The sequence below is a fragment of the Sapajus apella genome, unplaced genomic scaffold (assembly GCF_009761245.1).
Source record: "Sapajus apella isolate SASKATOON/1434 unplaced genomic scaffold, GSC_monkey_1.0 scaffold86, whole genome shotgun sequence".
Classification (NCBI taxonomy): domain Eukaryota; kingdom Metazoa; phylum Chordata; class Mammalia; order Primates; family Cebidae; genus Sapajus; species Sapajus apella.
In genome coordinates this window covers 7901950-7914733 of record NW_022437026.1, presented here as the reverse complement: position 1 = coordinate 7914733, position 12784 = coordinate 7901950, and the positions used below count along the sequence as shown (strand labels likewise).

The window sequence follows — 12784 nt, the reverse complement described above, 5'->3', positions numbered from 1 at the left end:
GCAATTCTCCTGCCTCAGCCTCCTGAGTCGCTGGGATTACAGGCACGGGCCACCATGCCCAGCTAATTTTTTGTAGTTTTAGTAGAGACGGGGTTTCACCATGTCGGCCAGTATGGTCTCCATCTCATGACCTCGTGATCCACCCGCCTCGGCCTCCCAAAGCGATAGGATTACAGGTGTGAGCCACTGCACCTGGCCTGATGTGTCCTTTTCAATGCATCATACTGGAGGATTACTGGTAATGACTTGGTCACTGGTTAAGGTGGTATCTGCTGTTTCTGCAGGATAAGGTTTCTCTTGTTCCCATTATGATTGATAAATAGCTTGAGTGAGATTTTTTTGTTGTTGTTTTTGAGACAGAATTTCGCTGTCGTTGCTCAGGCTGGAGTGCAATTGCACAATCTGGGCTCGCCGTAACCTCCACCTCCCAGATTCAAGTGATTCTCCTGTCTCAGGCCTCCCAAGTAGCTAGGATTACAGGCATGCACCACCACGTCTGGCTAATTTGGTGTTTTTAGTAGAGGCAGGATTTCTCCATGTTGGTCAGGCTGGTCTCAAACTCCCAACCTCACGTGATCCACCCACCTCAGCCTCCCAAAGTGCTGGGATTATAGGCCTGAGCCACTCGCCCGGCTAGTAGCTTGAGGGAGATAGTTGAGGCTGTTTCAGTGTCCTGTTTCTCCTTAAACTTTCACACTGATTTCAGTATCCATCCGTGGACTCCTGCTTACAGTGATCATTACTGTGGTGTTTGCCTAATGAGGTTTTATATTCTGACATTCATTTTTTACCTCCGCCTCCTGGGTTCAAGCAATTCTCCTGCCTCACCCTCCCAAGTAGCTGGGATTACAGGCGCCTGCCGCCATGCCCAGCTAATTTTTTTTTTTTTGGAATTGAGTCTCACTCTCTTGCCAGACTGGAGTGCAGTGGCACCATCTCAGCTCACTGCAACCTCCGACTCCCTGGTTCAAACGATTCTCCTACCTCAGCCTCTGGAGTAGCTGGGATTATAGGCACAAGCCTCTACACCCAGCTAATTTTTGTATTTTTAGTAGAGACGGGGTTTCACCCTGTTGGCCAGGATGGTCTCGATCTCCTGACCTCGTGATTTGCCCACCTCGGGCTCCCAAAGTGATGGAATTACAGGCCTGAGCCACCGTGCCTGGCTAATTTTGTACTTTTGGTAGACAGTGTTTCACCTTGTTGGCCAGCTTAGTCTCCAACTCCTGACCTCCGGTGATCCGCCCACCTCAGCCTCCCAGAGTGCTGCTGGGGTTACAGGTGTGAGCCACTGCACCTGACCTATTCTGACGTGTTTTCTTTTAAAGATAGGGTCTTGCTCTGTTGTTGAGGCTGGAGTGCAGTGGCACAGTCAGCTCTCTAAAACTCTCAGGCTCAAGTGATCCTCCTGCCTCAGCCTCCCGAGTAGCTGGGACTACAGGCATGTGCCACCATGGCCAGCTAATTTGTTTTTGAATTAGAGTCTCTCTCTGTTGCCCAGGCTGCAGTGCAATGGTGCAGTCTCTGGTCACTGCAAACTCTGCCTCTTGGGTTCAAGTGGGTCTCCTGCCTCAGCCTCCCAAGTAGCTGGGATTACAGGTGTGCATGACCATGCTTGGCTAATTTTTGTATTTTTAGTAAAGGTGGGGTTTCACCATGTTGGCCAGGCTGGTCTTGAACTCCTGACCTCAAATGATCCACCCACCTTGGCTTCCCAAAGTTCTGGGATTACAGGCATGAGCCGCTGTGCCCAGCTTAATTTTTTAAACTACATTTGTGATTTGGAATTTAGGAGACACTTCTAATGGTGTTTTTGGTTCCTTTATTAGCACCGGGTGCTCAGCAGTTCTGCTTCTTGCTTTCCACTCGAGCTGGGGGCCTTGGAATCAATCTGGCCACTGCTGACACAGTTATTATCTATGACTCTGACTGGAACCCCCATAATGACATTCAGGTGAGCAGAGGCAGCAGGCAGCCTTAGATACAATAAGTAACATGTTATGCTAGAAAGGCACAGTGACCTCTATGAGGGCGCCAAAGTCTAGAATAAGCTTTTTAAGTGAGAAACAACAGATTCTTTTTGTGGTGTTTATCTTATTGTAAGCCAGAGAGTTTGGTTAGCTATGGTCCTATTTTGGGTAACATGATAGAGGGTGGTGTCTGGGGGCAGGGGTGCAAAAGGATGTTTCCCATGAAGGCAAGCTGCAGACCTTGCCTTGTACTGAATTTAGCATATTATGTGGAAGTCAGGATAAGAGTGGCGTCAGGAAAATACAATTTCTGGCTTTATTCCTGCTCAACTCCAGGCCTTTAGCAGAGCTCATCGGATTGGGCAAAATAAAAAGGTAATGATCTACCGTTTTGTGACCCGTGCGTCAGTGGAGGAGCGCATCACGCAGGTGGCAAAGAAGAAAATGATGCTGACGCATCTAGTGGTGCGGCCTGGGCTGGGCTCCAAGACTGGATCTATGTCCAAACAGGAGCTTGATGACATCCTCAAATTTGGCACTGAGGAGCTATTCAAGGATGAAGCCACTGATGGAGGTGAGCTAGTCAGGAACTTACATTTCGGTGTGGGGCTTGGCCTCTCTAAAGATTAGGGAGAATCTTTGATACCAGGGTCTTGTAGGACTTGCTTTTTCCACTGCAGCTGCTAAGCTGACTTTGGGGGTATGGGCCCTCGATTTTTTATAGGAGGAGACAACAAAGAGGGAGAAGATAGCAGTGTTATCCACTATGATGATAAGGCCATTGAACGGCTGCTGGACCGTAACCAAGATGAGACTGAAGACACGGAATTGCAAGGCATGAATGAATATTTGAGCTCATTCAAAGTGGCCCAGTATGTGGTACGGGAAGAAGAAATGGGGGTGAGTATGAATCTAAGGCAATCCTGTACTTGGTGATTGGTCTAAAAATTGGAATTGAGACCAAGGTGGTATTTGAGACGAGAGGAAAATATCTGTAGGCAAATTTGTACATTGATGAATTGATATACCTCTTCCCTTGAAAACAAAGCTGATAAGATCACATTTGACTAATCAGATTCTCATCTTTGCCTTTGTTGTTAGTAGACTTACAGCTGAATATCATGCTCACAATGGTTATATTGGCTCTTTACCAGAATGTCATTTTCTGAAACTAAAGAAGAGAATAAGTAAAGAAAAAAAAAGAAATTAAAAAAAAAAAGACAATGTCAATTTCTCTTACGTGTTTTATTAAACCCTACAAATAAATTTTTGAATGCTACCTCATCTCTCTAGAGAAAAGGCAGAAGATGCTAGATAGTCTATCTCCTTGGGTTTTGTGGATTTTATTTGAGAGATAGGGTCTCAGCCAGGCATAGTGGCTCACGTCTGTAATCCCAGCAGTTTGGGAGGCTGGAACAGGCAAATCACTTGAGGCCAGGAGTTTGAGACCATCCTGGCCAACATGGTAAAACCTAATCTTTACTAAAAATACAAAAATTAGCCAGGCATGATGGCGCATGCTGTAGTCCCAGCTACTCGGGAGGCTGAGGCGGGAGAATCTCTTGAACCCAGGAGGCAGAGGTTGCAGTGCGCTGAGGTTGTGCCACTGCACTCCTGCCTGGGAAACAGAGCCAGACTGTCTGAAGGAAAAACAACAACAAAAAAGAGACAGAGTCTTGCTCTGTCACCCAGGCTAGAGTGTAGTGGCACAATCATAGCTCATTGCAATCTAAAAGTCCTGGGCTCAAGAGTGACCCTAGGCCGGGTGTGGTGGCTCACGCCTGTAATCCAAGCACTTTGGAGGCCAAGGCGGGCAGATCACCTGAGGTCAGGAGTTCAAGACCAGCCTGACCAACATGGTGAAACCCCTTCTTAAGAGTGACCCTAGTAGATGTGTGCTACCACACCTGGTTAATTTTGTAAATGTTTTTAGAGATGTCTTGCTGTGTTGCCCAGGATGGTCTTGAACTCCTGGCTTAAGTGATCCTCATCCCTTGGGCCCCCGAAGCACTGGAATTACAGGTGTGAGCCACTGCACCGGGCCTCCTCGTGTTTATTTTTATTTATTTATTTATTTTGAGACAAAGTCTTGCTCTTTTGCTCAGGCTGGAGTGCAGTGGTGTGACCTTGGCTCATTGTAACCTCCAGCTCCTGGGTTCAAGAGGTTTTCCTGTCTCAGCCTCCCAAGTAGCTGAGATTACAGGCACCACCAAGCTCGGTGAATTTTTTTGTAGTTTTAGTAGAAATGGGGTTTCACCATGTTGGCCAGGGTACTTTAGAACGCCTGACCTCAAGTAATCTGCATATTCTGGCCTCCCAAATTGCTGGGATTACAGGTGTGAGCCACTGTGCCTGGCCTCCTTATGGTTTTCTTTTTTTTTGAAACAGAGTCTTACTGTTGTTGCCTAGGCTGGAGTGCAGTGGCATGATCTTGGCTCATTGCAACCTCTTCCTCTTGGGTTCAAGCAATTCTCCTGCCTCAGCCTCCCAAGTAACTGGGATTACAGGCTCACACTGCCACGCCTGGCTAATTTTTATATTTTTAGTAGAGACAGGGTTTTACCATGTTGGCCAGGCTGGTCTTGAACGCCTGACCTCAGGTGATCTGCCCGCCTTGGCCTCCCAAAGTGCTGGGATTACAGGTGTGAGCCACCATGCCCAGGCTCCTCGTGTTTTTTTTTTTTTTGTTGTTGTTTTTGAGACAGGGTCTTGCTCTGTTGCCCAGGCTGGAGTGCAGTGGCATGATCTTGGCTCACTGCAACTTCTGCCTCCTGGGTTCAAGTGATTCTCCCATCTCAGCCTCCTGAGTAGGTGGGGTTACAGGCATGTGCCACCACACCCGGCTAATTTTTATATTTTTAGTAGGGACAGGGTTTCACCATGTTGGCCAGGCTGATCTCAAACTACTGACCTCAGGTGATCCACCTGCCTCAGCCTCCCAAAGTGCTGGGATTACAGGCATGAGCCACTGTACCTGGCCCTCCTTATGTTCTTTTAAAGATTAGAATTGGTGCATATCTTTTTATTATCCTCTCTTCCTTTTCTTGGTGTTTTATAGTAAAAAAGAAAATACTGTGTGAGGAATGTGTGGTTCGTTTTAATGTTTTTCTCTCCCAAATGGTATAGAGGAGTATGACATGGAAAAGTAAAATTTCCTTTTTCCTTTGGTCCCTGTAAACCACTCAGCTCACGGTTCTTTGAATTGGCATTGGCTCTGGTGGTCTTTGTCATCTTTTCTCATTCTTCCGACTCAGAACCATCCCCCTTGCTGTGTTTCCCTGACACTTAACCTGTGATTTTGTTTTTGAAGGTATTGCTCCCAACCTTAGTTTATGTGTAAGTGTGGCTGAATGGTCTGACACAGGTCCAAAAAGCAGTAGTGTTCAATCAGAAACAACCCTTCTCGATAGTGCTCATATTCCTTTCAGTGGCAGTGAATGTAATAGAAGTGATTGACGGGGAGCACATGCTAAGTGGATCATTTTTGCTGGTGACTGCATGAGTATACACTTTGTTCTTTGATTAGTGACTACAGGTGCTGTTGACTTTTTAAAAAATATTTTTAAATTTTATTTTTCAGTAGATAGCAATTTATATGGTTCAAAACACACAAAAGGGCCAGACATGATGGCTCATGCCTATAATCCCAGTACTTTGGGAGACTGAGGCAGGAGGAACGCTTGCGCCCAGGAGCTGGAGACCAACTTGGGCAACATGGTAAAATTCCATCCCTTCAAATAGTAAAAACATTGCTGGTGTGGTGGCGCCTGCTTGTGGTTCCAGTTATTCAGGAGCCTGAGGTGGCAGGATTGCTTGAACCTGGTGGTTAAGGTTGCAGTGAACTGTAATGATGCCACTGCATTCCAGCCTTGGCAACAGAGCTAGACTCTTTCTCAAAAAAATAAATACACATAAATATATATATTTATACATATACACACATGTATCTCTTTTGTCTCCTGTCCTCTAACAATTTAGTTTCCTTCCTGGGGACAGCTAGTGTTTTCAGTTCCTTTTATATCTTTTCTAAAAATATTTTACGTGTATGCAAATTCTGCATACGTTCATACACACATATATGTACCCATATATGTACTTTTTTTTTTTTTCTTTTAAACACAAAAGTAATGCAAATGCAATGTAAATGCTATATTGGTTAGGGAATAATGACAAGAAAATGTTTAGTTCAGACATAATTTTGTTTTTTCTCTGAATATTTTCCATCTATGGTTGCTTGAATCCACAGGTGCAGAACCCATGGATACAGAGGGCCAACTGTAATTTAATTAATTCCATAATAATGGGCATTTAGGTTGTTTCTAATATTATGCTATTAGCAGTGGTTTAATTCCAATATAAAGGATGTGGAATCAGTGAGTGGTCTTGAAGTGTCTATAAAAAATACACTTTTAGAGGAGCATCAACATTTTGGGACATAAGAGGATATATGTAATTCTTTTTTTTTTTTTTTTGAGACGGAGTTTCACTCATGTTACCCAGGCTGGAGTGCAATGGCACGATCTCGGCTCACCACAACCTCCGCCTCCTGGGTTCAGGCAATTCTCCTACCTCAACCTCCTGAGTAGCTGGGATTACAGGCACGCACCACCATGCCCAGCTAATGTTTTGTATTTTTAATAGAGATGGGGTTTCACCATGTTGGCCAGGATGGTCTCGATCTCTTGACCTCGTGATCCACCCGCCTCGGCCTCCCACAGTGCTGGGATTACAGGCTTGAGCCACCGCGCCCGGCAATTTTTTGTATTTTTAATAGAGACGGGGTTTCACCATATTGACCAGGATGGTCTCGATCTCTTAACCTCGTGATCCACCCGCCTCCGCCTCCCAAAGTGCTGGGATTACAGGCTTGAGCCACTGCGCCCGGCCCGGATATATGTAATTCTTTTCATTTGCAGATAGTTGGTAAGCTTTTACGAAGTTTATGAAGAACAGAAAGGCTTATAGTCCTCCTCTCCTGTTTTCTGTCTTATGACATCTTTACAGTATTTCAGAAGCTTCTCCATTCTGCCTTTCTAAGGCTCTGACCTCTTTTCTTTTTGCTGTCCTGCATTTTTATATGCATCAGTGCAAGGGGTTAGAAGAAAGCATACTGTCTCTTCATCCTTCCCTGTGATAATAGCTCCATCCCATGTTTTTCTTGAGTTATGCTGACTGCTAATCTATACATAATTATGAGGAACCATGTACTCTCAATTAAATTTCTTCTAAGTTCTTAGGTCCAAACAGACACATCAAGTATTTAAGAGTCCAGTCATGAAAAGGAGCTAGCAGAATGGGAACTGTGAGGACCAGGGGTAGCTGGTGGTGCTGACTTCAGCACTCCTGAGTCCTGGCCCTCCCTCTGTCCCAGGAGGAAGAGGAGGTAGAACGGGAAATCATTAAACAGGAAGAAAGTGTGGATCCTGACTACTGGGAGAAATTGCTGCGGCACCATTATGAGCAGCAGCAAGAAGATCTAGCCCGAAATCTGGGCAAAGGAAAAAGAATCCGTAAACAGGTCAACTACAATGATGGCTCCCAGGAGGACCGAGGTGTGTGTGGCCGGCCCCGCCCCCCACCCATGGGCCGTTCCACTAGAGCAGTGGGCCCCGCTCATCTGCCCTCTCTCCCTCCAGATTGGCAGGACGACCAGTCCGACAACCAGTCCGATTACTCAGTGGCCTCAGAGGAAGGTGATGAAGACTTTGATGAACGTTCAGAAGGTGAGGGCTGTGCTTTTTTGTTGCTGTTGTAAATGTTGCCTTGTTTGATATCCTACCAGTGTCACTCATTCATCTTCTTCTTCTTGCAGCTCCCCGTAGGCCCAGTCGTAAGGGCCTGCGGAATGATAAAGATAAGCCATTGCCTCCTCTGTTGGCCCGTGTTGGTGGGAATATTGAAGTAAGTGTCATACGATCCTAAGGAGGGGTGAGTGAGTGCCAGATATTGGGTCTTTGGTGGAATGTGACCTGCCCCCTCTCACCTGGACTTCTTCTTCCCCTAGGTACTTGGTTTTAATGCTCGTCAGCGAAAAGCCTTTCTTAATGCAATTATGCGATATGGTATGCCACCTCAGGATGCTTTTACTACCCAGTGGCTTGTAAGAGATCTGCGAGGCAAATCAGAGAAAGAGTTCAAGTAAGTTGAGGGCCGGAGTGGACTAATCCAGAGCAAGGGCTTCTGCTATCTATCTGGTCATTCCATGGTTCTAGTCCTGGCTGTTCAGGGAAGTGGGCTGTTTCCTCTGTTGAAGTTGGCAGGTGAAGCTGTTACTAATAGGTTCCTGGCTTCCCTAGAAGAGAATCTGGGTCTTGGTGCGGGGTCTGGAGATCAGCCTTCCAGTGCAGTGGTGGTCTTTACCTCAAGGTGGAGCCATAGTCATTACTGTGATAATGCTTCACAAAGGGATGGAAAAGAATCTGATTTAGCCGGGCGCGGTGGCTCAAGCCTGTAATCCCAGCACTTTGGGAGGCCGAGGCGGGTGGCTCACGAGGTCAAGAGATCGAGACCATCCTGGTCAACACGGTGAAACCCCGTCTCTACTAAAAATACAAAAAATTAGCTGGGCATGGTGGCGCGTGCCTGTAATCCCAGCTACTCAGGAGGCTGAGGCAGGAGAATTGCCTGAACCCAGGAGGCGGAGGTTGCAGTGAGCCAAGATTGTGCCATTGCACTCCAGCCTGGGTAACAAGAGCGAAACTCCGTCCCCACAAAAAAAAAAAAAAAAAGAATCTGATTTAAGAGTTGGTGTGGACCAGGCACGGTGGGTCACGCCTGTAATCTCAGCACTCTGGGAGGCTGAGGCGGGCAGATCACGAGGTCAAGATATTGATACCATCCTGACCAACATGGTGAAACCCCGTCTCTAATAAAAATACAAAGAACTACATGCCTGTAGTTTCAGCTATTTGGGAGGCTGAGGCAGGATAATCGCTTGAACCCAGGAGGCAGAGGTTGCAATGAGCCAAGATCACACCACTGCACTCCATCCTGGTGACAGAGAGACTCTGTCTCAAAAAATAAATAAATAAATAAAATAACATGATCCTTATTTTACTCATTTTTCTACTTCTTTATCTGCAGGGCATATGTCTCTCTTTTTATGCGGCATTTATGTGAGCCGGGGGCAGATGGGGCTGAGACCTTTGCTGATGGTGTCCCCCGAGAAGGCCTGTCTCGCCAGCATGTCCTTACTAGAATTGGTGTTATGTCTTTGATTCGCAAGAAGGTGAGCCCTGAACCTCTTGCCATTGTTACAAGTTTCAAGGGGGCTGGGCATGGTGGCTCATGCCTGTAATCCCAGCACTTTGGGAAGCCGAGGTGGGTGGATCACTTGAGGTCAGGAGTTTGAGACCAGCCTGGTCAACATGGCGTAACCCCATCTCTAGTAAAAATACAAAAATTAGCTGCTGGGGTGGCAGGCCCCTGTAGTCCCAGCTACTCAGGAGGCTGAGGCAGGAGAACTGCTTGAACCTGGGAGGTGGAGACTGGAGGGCCAATAGGAAAGGAGCCTGTAGCTGGAATTGAGTCTTCAACTTCTTGTCCCATTGCTACAGGTTCAGGAGTTTGAACATGTTAATGGGCGCTGGAGCATGCCTGAACTGGCTGAAGTAGAGGAAAACAAGAAAATGTCTCAGCCAGGGTCACCCTCCCCAAAGACTCCTACACCGTCCACTCCGGGCGACACGCAGCCCAACACTCCTGCACCTGCCCCACCTGCTGGTAAGTCTGCCTGTCCTATCATTTTCTGTCCCTCTCTTGTCCTGGCCTATTTTTCTGCTCCCCTGTGCTCAGTTCTAACAGGGTAGTCTGGCAGGACACACAGCAATTTCCCTCTCAGTTTAGGAGGGCCGTCCTAAGAATAGGGCTGGCTCTTAAAGGCACGAGAGGACAATTTAAGATGAGACAAACTGGGAAAATTGACCTTCTCTCTGATCTAGGACCTTCTTCCTAATTGATTGTCTCTTATTGGTCTGCAGAAGATGGGATAAAAATAGAGGAAAATAGCCTCAAAGAAGAAGAGAGCATAGAAGGAGAAAAGGAGGTTAAACCTGCAGCCCCTGAGACTGCCATTGAGGTAAGAGATGGGGGTGACTGACTGCCATGCTAAAGACAAATGCGTAAGTCCAGTCTTCTTTTAGGTGCTAGCCTGTCTGCTTCATCTGTTTTTTTTTTTTCTTCCTTTGAAGTGTACACAGCCCCCTGCCCCTGCCTCAGAGGATGAAAAGGTTGTTGTTGAACCCCCTGAAGGGGAGGAGAAAGTGGAAAAGGCAGAAGTGAAGGAGAGAACAGAGGAACCTATGGAGACAGAGCCCAAAGGTAAAGGTATTCACATTTTGAAGCACTACGGATCCCTGTGTGAACCATGGTCACTCGTGGACTTTCAGTGGGGCTGTAGGGATGTCAGGAGGAAGTGACATACTGAAGAGTCTTGCGCCCTTGATTTTTAGGTGGCAGGTTTTCCCCCATCTTAAGATATCTCTTATGACTCTATTTTGTTGTTGTTGATGAGACGGAGTCTCACTCTGTCACCCAGGCTGGAGTGCAGAGGCACAATCTCTGCCCACTGCAACTCCTGCCTCCTGGGTTCAAGCGATTCTTGTGCCTCAGCTTCTGAGTTGCTGGGACTACAGGTGTGCCATCACCATGCCCAGGTAATTTTTGTTTTGTTTTTTGAAATGGAGTCTTGCTCTGTCGCCTAGGCTGGAGTGTAGTGGCATGATCTCGGCTCACTGCAATCTCTGCCTTCTGGGTTCAAGCAATTCTCCTCCTGCCTCAGTCTTCTGAGTAGCTGGGATTACAGATGCCTGGCTAATTTTTGTATTATTACTATTTTTTTAATAGAGATGGGGGTTCGCCATGTTGGGCAGGCTGGTTTTGAACTCCTAACCTCAGGTGATCCACCTACCTTGGCCTCCCAGAGTTCTGGGATTACAGGCGTGAGCCACTGCACCTGGCTAATTTTTGTATTTTTAATAGGGCTTTCACCATGTTGGCCAGGCTGGTCTTGAATTCCTGACCTCAAGTGTCTGCCCACCTCAGCTTCCCAAAGTGTTGGGATTACAGGCGTGAGCCATTGCGTCTGGCTAACATAACTTTAATTGCAGACATTTAGATGTAGGTCTCTCCGATTGGATAATCGGATATGTGGAACAGAGGAGAATGTTCTTCTTTTAGGTTTATTCTCAATAACATCTCTTCCCCTAGGTGTTGCTGATGTAGAGAAGGTGGAGGAGAAGTCAGCAATAGATCTGACCCCTATTGTAGTAGAAGACAAAGGTGGGTGTTTGGAGAAGTTGTTGTGGTTTAGAAGAACTCTAAAACCAGAAGCAAGGACTGTATCTGCCCTGCCTCCCAAGCCATACCCATCTAGCCGTTTTATCCCAAGATAAAAGACTGCACATGTCTCCACATTTAGTTGTCAGTGGGCCGATGGCACTATTTTCCGGGTCTGAGACACACCCAGGTGGAGAAGGGGTGGAGGTGGATGATTCTTGGAGCACACAGTGTTCTGGGTAAGGGCAATGGTGCTGGGCTTTTGTCTGGAACTGATATTTTTATTCTCTGTATTTTGTAGAAGAGAAGAAAGAAGAAGAAGAGAAGAAAGAGGTGATGCTTCAGAATGGAGAGACCCCCAAGGATCTGAATGATGAGAAACAGAAGAAAAATATTAAACAGCGTTTCATGTTCAACATTGCAGATGGTGGTTTTACTGGTATGGAACTGAAGGGCCCACCAGGGTTAGAAGGATCTGATGTGAAATTGGGGTTCTTGTTAGAAACCATGGCACAGGGACTTTACCTCTGTTAGATGAAGGAATGCTAAACTGATGGTGTACTCCCCTGGGTTCTGTGTAGAAAGCCAGAAGCAGATTATATGAAGATGGATCCAGCAGTAGGGGAGGGTGGGGGACAAGAATAAGTAGATTTTTCAATTCTCACAGATGTTTGCTTTTTTTCCCCGTTCTCCAACCTTTCATAAATTCCTCTTCAGAGTTGCACTCCCTTTGGCAGAATGAAGAACGGGCAGCCACAGTTACCAAGAAGACTTATGAGATCTGGCATCGACGGCACGACTACTGGCTGCTAGCTGGTATCATAAAGTATCCTTTGCCTGAATCTGGCCTGAGGCTTTTGGTGAAGGGTTCTGAAGGTCTCATAGGTTGAGGTTCTTATTTTCCTTGTTTTGTTTTTCCTGAGCACTTTTCCAATAGCCATGGCTATGCCCGGTGGCAAGACATCCAGAATGACCCACGATATGCCATCCTCAATGAGCCTTTCAAGGGTGAAATGAACCGTGGCAATTTCTTAGAGATCAAGAATAAATTTCTAGCTCGAAGGTTCAAGGTGAGCGGGTTGGGGAGGAATATAACGCTTAAGTGACAAACTTGAAAGTGCATCAGACTTGCAAGTTAACTGTACATGAGCTGTAGATGACTATGTGCCCAGTAAGTGACACAGTAGTACAGAGGGTTTGTTTGGGTAACACTGCAGATTGGAGTATTCAGGAAAGATACAGAGATGGGACTGAATTGCATCTCTGAGGAGGTAGAGCTCTCAGTTGGTGGGCTGCTGGTTCTTTTTTTTTTTTTTTGAGACGGAGTTTCGCTCTTGTTACCCAGGCTGGAGTGCAATGGCATGATCTCGGCTCACCGCACCCTCCGCCTCCTGGGTTCAGGCAATTCTCCTGTCTCAGCCTCCTGAGTAGCTGGGATTACAGGCACGCACCACCATGCCCAGCTAATTTTTTGTATTTTTGGTAGAGACGGGGTTTCACCATGTTGACCAGGATGGTCTCGATCTCTTGACCTCGCT

General features: G+C 46.6%; 1 protein-coding gene and 1 non-coding gene across 8 annotated transcripts in view; both read left to right on the top strand.

The window, feature by feature from the left end:
• Nucleotides 1-12784, top strand: part of CHD4 (chromodomain helicase DNA binding protein 4) — a 37238-nt gene that overhangs the window by 17098 nt on the left and 7356 nt on the right. For 5 of the 7 annotated variants that reach the window (XM_032254587.1, XM_032254581.1, XM_032254585.1 and 2 more), the window contains 15 exons: nt 1830-1954; nt 2307-2544; nt 2695-2870; nt 7342-7522; nt 7607-7693; nt 7783-7871; nt 7975-8108; nt 9054-9198; nt 9527-9692; nt 9950-10047; nt 10160-10289; nt 11178-11249; nt 11548-11685; nt 11964-12072; nt 12184-12316. In XM_032254587.1, the coding sequence (XP_032110478.1) occupies nt 1830-1954; nt 2307-2544; nt 2695-2870; nt 7342-7522; nt 7607-7693; nt 7783-7871; nt 7975-8108; nt 9054-9198; nt 9527-9692; nt 9950-10047; nt 10160-10289; nt 11178-11249; nt 11548-11685; nt 11964-12072; nt 12184-12316 (2021 nt within the window). Of the gene's footprint in view, nt 1-1829; nt 1955-2306; nt 2545-2694; nt 2871-7341; nt 7694-7782; nt 7872-7974; nt 8109-9053; nt 9199-9526; nt 9693-9949; nt 10048-10159; nt 10290-11177; nt 11250-11547; nt 11686-11963; nt 12073-12183; nt 12317-12784 lie in introns of all 7 variants that reach the window. The other 2 variants (XM_032254584.1, XM_032254580.1) reach the window with 2 other exon arrangements.
• LOC116534355 lies at nt 9729-9865 on the top strand. The gene has a single exon (XR_004261679.1).